The 7,604-nt window shown below is 33.3% G+C and overlaps 1 protein-coding gene across 1 annotated transcript in view; it reads left to right on the top strand.

Annotated features, from left to right (window-relative positions):
• The first annotated feature begins 429 nt into the window (after positions 1–429).
• The window catches only part of scp2b (sterol carrier protein 2b), a 28,017-nt gene continuing 20,842 nt past the window's right edge, over positions 430–7,604 (top strand). The window contains exons 1-2 of the mRNA XM_073823726.1: positions 430–551; positions 6,554–6,653. Coding sequence (XP_073679827.1) covers positions 457–551; positions 6,554–6,653 — 195 coding nt within the window. The 5' untranslated portion in view covers positions 430–456. The remainder of the gene's footprint in view (positions 552–6,553; positions 6,654–7,604) is intronic.

The following is a 7,604-nucleotide window of genomic DNA, read 5'->3' as shown; positions in this document are numbered from 1 at the left end:
TATTAGCAAAAAGAAAGTGAAAATTTGGACAAGTGGTGGCGCTAGAGAGTTTGAGTTAGAGACTCCAAACTTGCTATGGTTAATGTTGAGACTATCCTCTATCAGTGTGCAAAATTATACAACTTTCCCGCAAGCGGTTCTATGGGCTGCCATAGACTTGCGGCGGAAGAAACGGAAGAAGAAGAATAAGAACGCCAACGGATACAATAGGTGCCACCGCACCTTCGGTGCTTGGCCCCTAATAATAATAATAATAAACGGAGCAGATTCAATAGGGTCCTCACACCATCGGTGCTCGGGCCCTAATAAATATTAATTTAGAGAGTTTAAAGGCACTCCTTTTCTCATTGTATATCCAAACTTTGCGATTTAAACTGTCACAGTCTTATGGATCAGTGTTTGATTATTCAGGTCTGCCTCATGGCCACAGAACACGGAAGTAGCGCCCAGATACAAATGTATTGCCGATTGTCCGAATGCCAGCGGCCTTCTGATCACCTTTCTGTCTGCACTTCATATTCAGCAACAATGCGAGTCCCACAGATGTCAAGGTGAGGAGGATATTTAGACGTGAGTTTAGTCATTATGTGCTTACAGAGTGTTTTAATGCTGCTGTAGAGCTGAGAGTAAAACAGCAGCATATGGAGGTCATTTACATATTTGTGTGCCATTTAGTACAGGTTTTCTGTTTTTTAGTCGATAATAGAGTGTTTTGAAGGATGACTGTGAATTGAACTAATGGTTGACAGACATTTTTGGCTTATTGGAGCTAAATTCTAAAGAATAAGACACATTCACCATGCAAAATGCACTGTAATTGTGCAAAATTAAGTATATTTGAGTATGTATTTAAATATATATACACACTAACAGTCAAAAGTTTTTCGATTTTTTTTATGTTTTTTTAAAGGTCTTAAAACCAAGCCTGCATTTATTTGATCTAAAGTACAGCAAAAACAGTAACATTTTAAAAAATATATTTTTACTATGTAAAACTTTTTCTATTTGAATATTTTTTAAAATGTAATTTATTCCTGTGATTTTAAAGGTGATTTTTTTAGCATCATTCCTCCAGTCACACGATCCTTAAGAAATCATTATAATAATTCTGATTTGCTGCTAAAAAAAATTATTATTATTATTATGTTGAAAACAGCTGAGTAGAAATGTTCAGGTTCCTTGATGAATAGAAAGTTCAGAAGAACATCATTTATCTGAAACAGAAATGTTTTGTAACATAACATCATCATCGCTTTTGATCAGTTTAAAGCATCCTTGCTAAATAAAAGTATTAATTTCTATAATTTTTCTCATTATATAGTGTATAATTTTACGAAAGCTTTTTATTTCAGGTAAATGCTGATCTTTGGATCTTTCGGTTCATCAATGAATCCTGAAATAAATGTACTCAGCTGTTTTAAAAATTCATAATAATGATAATAAAGGTTTCTTGAACATTAAATCAGCATATTTGCATGATGTCTTAGAGATCATGTGAACTGAATACTAGAATAATGATGCTGAAAATTTAGCTTTGATCACAGGAATAGAATATATTTAAATAGAAAGCAGTCATTTTAAATGGTAAAAATATTTAACAGAATTACTGCTTTTGCTGTATTTGGATCAAATAAATGCAGGCTTGGTGAGCAGAAAATATTTCTTTTAAAACACATTAAAAATCTTACTGTTCAAAAACTTTTGACTGGTAGTGTATAAAAAAATATATGTATACACACACACAAATATATCGAATAAAAAATAAATGAAATTTGTTAATAATATTAATATTAAAAATACTTAATATAAAATATTTATATATTTTATTTTACTATATATTTATTTGTTTTACCCATGTGAAAATATCCAAGGTTGTCCAATTTTTCTTGATATCCCAAAAATAGAAAACAAACTTTTTGTGTAGCTTGTTGAAGAGCAAACTGTTTTCATCTTGCTGTCTGCAGCATGTTTATGTGAGTGTTTGGTATAAATCTCGAAGGAAAGTCTCTGAGTAACATATCTAATGAATTGAAATCATAACATTTTATAAAAAAGAAAAGAAACTAAATTTAACAATTTTAGGCCTCTATAATATGTTTTTTGTGTGTCAGATTCCATTTTAATGGTTTAATTACATTTTAATAATCAAAAAGCATGTCTAATCAATTAATCACTTTAACATCTTAATCATTTATTACGTTTTACAATAATAGGGCCCTATGAAATGTTTTTTCCCCCCAGAAATTCTGTCTTGTGTGTTGTAATTTTTCTGTATTTATGATTTAACACAAAATTATTATCAAAAACAGTGTTAATTAAATGAAGGCATATTACTTTAAGAAATATTTTTGAAGTTTTACAGTTAAAGGTAAAACATGGAGGTTATTCCTTAAATTTTATATTTTAATAATTATATTATAATATTAATTGTTTTTGTTATGAAAATTATTCTACTGTACAATAGGAATGTATTTCTGTCGCAATTTCAAGTTAAACAGAACTTTATTTTGACAGGTTGCCGCAATGTTTCTGTGTTAATGATATGACAATAGTTTTTCTCAAATATAACAGTTAAATGCTTTTTTTTAAGATAAGGACATAATACTGACAAGATTCAAACCTGTATAGCCACATTATACTTACTGTTTGTCAAATGTTCCTTTTTTTTACTTTCTGTGCTCTGTTTCAGTGGTTAAATTATATTTTAGTAACCAAAGCATGCCTAATGAATATAAGTCATTAAACTTATAACTTCTAAAACTAAATCAAACAAGTTTTAAGCCTTTATAGTGTATGTTTTATTTTTTCCAAATTCTGTTTTTGTCGTTTGAGGTTTTTAATGGTTTAATTAAACGTAACAAAAACCACGTCTAATCACCTTAACATATTAATCGGTTGTTTGCAATTTGCGTGATTCTGATGGCATGAAGTGATTTTTTTTTCTATAGAAATCACTAGCAGAAACTCGAAATGCCTTTTTTTTTTTTTTTTTAGTTGTTTACGAAGAATTTCATTTCATATCGTGTATGAAAATTTGCTGTTCATAAGGAGGAAAAGGCAAGAAATTGGCTCAAAATCGTTGAGAAAAGTGGCTTGTAAACCTGCTTCTGCGGTCAGGAACAGAGTCAGATAATGTTTGTGTGTGCAGATGGTTAATAGAAGATATAATAATATTAAGATATAAAGAAATGTATAAATCAATACAGTGTATCGGAACCTTGTGAGGTTGCAATAAATTCAAGTGAGTGACAGCTTTTTAGTGACTGAAAGCAATATTCGCTTGCTTTCTAGGCTATAATCTAATCAGAATTTGACAAAAAGTTTTGCTTAATGTGCTGCTTACAGGACCAATAGCCGCCAACCCTGTCCAGCAGTAGTTTCAGGAGCGACATATATCCTGCATCCTGCATTTGGAATTACTTTCGAAATAGTTTGTTTGCGGTCAGACTTACTTGTTTAGCTTATATCCACCGCCTCGATAGCAGGCAACTATTTCAGTTTAGTTGTAAAATCACTCCTCTTCATAACATAAGGATCACATCCAACATATGTTGTGATTTTCCCTTTATACCTTTCTCAACCCTTCATATCATCTGTTCTGCTTTTTCAGTCACGCACATGAAGCGAAACTTTTTTCTTAACATGCTTAAAATGCAGTTCTTTAGTGTTAATCATCCAATATTTGCGTTCTTTAGAACCAGTGTTGTTTTTGACAACCATCTTAGATTTAGTCTTAGTCTTAGTCTTTTGGACTAAAATGGTTATTAGTTTTAGTCAAATTTTAGTCACTTCTATATGTGATAGTTTTAGTCCAATTTTAGTCGACGAAAAGTCAAGAAGGTTTTAGTCTAGTTTTAGTCGACGAAAAGTCAAAAAGGTTTTAGTCTAGTTTTAGTCAATAAACTGGGGGAAAAGTAGTCTTTTAACAAATTAATGTAGGTCAGTAAGTATTTTGCTGTTGGGTAGTGTCACTTATAAGTTCTGAAAATAGCAGATCTATAGGCTAATTCAACACAATGTGAGCTTCCGGATCGACTATTTTTTTTTTACCAATAATTACAATAATGAAGGAATGTTTTAAAACATAAAAGACAAACAAGGATGGAATGCTAAAACGGCTTGCCATACTAGTATGGCAAAGAGCATTTAATGCTAAAACGGCTTGCCATAGCGGCAGGTACTTTTTTTCGGTTTTAATTGGCATGCACAATAAGCAGAAATGTCATGCATTTTAAACGTCTGACGGACCACCCACTAACATTTTCGTCTATTCTCGTCTCGTCAACGAAAACTCACACACGTCTCGTCATGTTTTAGTCATCAACGAGCCATTTTTATCTCGTCATCGTCTCGTTTTCGTCATGGAAAAAAGTGGCGTCAACGAAATGATTTCGTCATCGTCATCGTTGACGAAAACAACACTGTTTAGAACGTTCTTTAGAACTTTCGCATAATGATGAGCCAGCTGGTAAACTTGCGCTGAAGCTCATTTTATACGTGCTATATATAGATGTTTTTCCTAAACGCAGAAGTCACACCTGGCTCTTAACCTGAAGAATGCTTTGCATTTCCGGTCTCCAGTGTTTCTAGTCAATGCAGGGTATATTCCAAGCTGTTAATCTAATGTTGAAACTATTAAATTGTTTCTAAAAATCACATGGCCCTATGGCGCCGTCACTTTGCAACACTATTTGAATGGGATCCTATGGAGACTGGAACATAAGAGTAGGGCTGCACGATTAATCGAACGATGTTGTGAGGCGCGTTTAGTCAATGAAGCCGGTACTTTGATTAGTAGTAAATCCCCATCACGTGCGTTCAGCTGGAGCGGCAATTCAAACACCCCAGCATAAATTACTGACAAGCCACGCCAAATCGCGCTCAAAATCGAATTCGATTTTCAGCGCGATTTGGCGTGGCTTGTCAGTGATTTAAGGCTGTGTGTATTAACTGCCGCTCCAGCTGAACGCACGTGATGGGGATTTACTACTAATCAAAGTACCGGCTTCATTGACTAAACGCGCCTCACAACATCGTTCGATTAATCGTTGCAGCCCTACATAAGAGCATCCAATCTGAGGTTAGTTTACGTAATGGCGTCGTTCATCGTTTACTCAGGGAAAAAGGTCTATAGTTGGACACTCTTGAGACTCCTGTACTACCTTATTCTTATCAGAAACTGAGATAAATAATAATTGCAACATTGTAAATAATGATAGCGGCATGAACATTCAGTTTCATATTATTTAACAACATATCATTTAATTGCAGAGCCTGGTAATCCCAGGAGACTACCTGCATAGTTGTACATTTAAACGCTGACAGCTAAACACTATCATAGCGTATTTAGGCTAACGTTAGCTAGCTAGTGATGTTTCTCTTCAAGCACATCTTAATCATATTCTTGTTAATCAGTCATGAACCCATTTTTAAAATCTTGTAATATTTTAAAGCCTTTGTTATTTTTCACCTCTACAGCTGTGCAATAAAATTCACTTCAAAGATTCACTTTTCATTCATAAAGATGACATGGGGAGAAAAATGTATTTTCAGGGAAAACAATGTCTTTTTAATATGAAAATGACATGTAATTACCCATATAACCAGAAGATGGCAGCAGAGGATCAATCATTGGCTGCAGCTGCCATTTCAACTCCCTAGTTCTTTAAAGAATCTTTTCAATTTATTGTAAAATTACTAGTTTAATAAACAGTAGTACTTTTACCGCACTAAAGTATACATTACAAGTGCAGAAAGTCATTTGAATAAATAAATAAATAAATAAATAAATAAGCTAAAAAAACAGCCTATAAAGGTGAATTATTTAAGTACTTATATATATATATAGTTTACTACAAATTAAACAAGTTAAATATTAATGATATAAAAATTAAATAATGCACTTAATGTGAATCGATATGAATTTTAAATATTTTTATAATTTAATAACTACATCTTTTAAGCTTTATCTTGAACTGTAAAAGCTATTAAATAGCCTATATTTAACCAACATAAACTTGTTACTGCTGTAGTTTTGTTACTCTGAATTTAGGCTGAATCATTTAATGCACAGCTCTTTTTTTGTCCGGTTATTACCGTCAATCATAGCAATGACTCGCGCATATTTAGACGATTTACGTGTCATTCATAAAACGGTGTACATGGACGTTTGTTCCACTTAGACAAACACAACTTTTCTTCGATTGTGAATGGATTATGTACTGTAGAGGATTATGCCTATTACGGCACTGTACAGTTGACCGGAAATGACTTAGCTGGCTTGTCTAAAACAAGGAAGTAACCCGTGCATATGGTCATTTTTTATGACATAGTAAGTTTCATTTACATGATTGGATTCCGCCATTCTGTTTTGTTTTCCGCATTGCGCAAATCTACTTAAAGGAAGAGTTCACTCAACAATGATTAACTCGCACTGTTGGTTTCAAACCTAACTTACTTTCTTCCGTGGACCACAAAGAAGAACTCTCAGATGAATTATTAGTTTTCCATGTTTTCTGATTGTGTCTTTCTTGTGCATGTCTTTCATTCCCAGCTCTTCACAGATCCAGGCGGCGTTAACCAGCTCATCTTCAGGTCTAGAGGGCTTCAAAGCTCACGCCGTCTTCCAGGAGATCAGTAAAAAGCTGCTTGAGGTACAAGCTCGGTTCGTTTATTTGATTGAATGGGCTGCAGTTTTAACGCCACTTAACTCCTCAACATCTCTGCCCAGGGCTACAGCAAGATCAATCTGAATCTGTGTTATTACCCGGCTTTAATCATGTCAGGAATGATCCTCTGTCAGGTTTCAGGCATGCTTTTCCCTGCTGGCTGGGTGGACGGTTTTTATTCAGACTACAAAGTTATTAGGTGCTGAAAGGGTCGTCTTTTCATTAAACCCAAATCCCTCGGTCTTACCCGGTCGATCCTCTTCATGCTATTTCATGAAAAGGATCAACCGGGTCAGTCTTTTTAATGTGTCCATCCCGTTTTCTCAAACTGCTCTTTCATAACCTGGTTGATATTATAAATTGAGCAATGACAGTGTCTTTACCCACCTGGCGATTACAGAATAGTTAGTCACCTCATATTGTACCAAACTCATATGGTATACTTTCTTACATGCAACATAAAAGAGAAAAGCTTTAAAAAGATTTAGCAGAATGTCTGAGAAAGTTCTTTTGAATGTAAAAAAAAATGTAAAAATATAAAGCAACAACTGTTTTTAACATTGATAATAATCATCAGCATATTAGAATGATTTCTAAAGGATCATGTGACACTGAAGGCTGGAGTAATGGTGCTGAAAATAACAGGAATAAATTACGTTTTACAATATATTCAAATCAAAAACAGCTATTTTAAATTGAAATAATATTTCAAGTTTTGACAGTTTTTACTGTATTTTTAGTCAAGTAAATGCAGCCTTGGTAAAACATTTACACAGTCTTATCAACCTTAAATTTTGAACAGATGTCTGTATATTTAGCTACAAAAAGCAAAAGGAGACACAATAATATTCAGTTTTTTTCATCCTAAAATATTAAATATGTATTTTCTTATGAAAAAATAAATTTGTACTGTGCAAGAAAGCTATTGCGTGATAT

This window comes from Garra rufa, chromosome 18, assembly GCF_049309525.1.
Source record: "Garra rufa chromosome 18, GarRuf1.0, whole genome shotgun sequence".
Lineage (NCBI taxonomy): Eukaryota > Metazoa > Chordata > Actinopteri > Cypriniformes > Cyprinidae > Garra > Garra rufa.
Note: the sequence above shows the minus strand (reverse complement) of the source record. Positions and strands in the feature narration are given on the sequence as shown.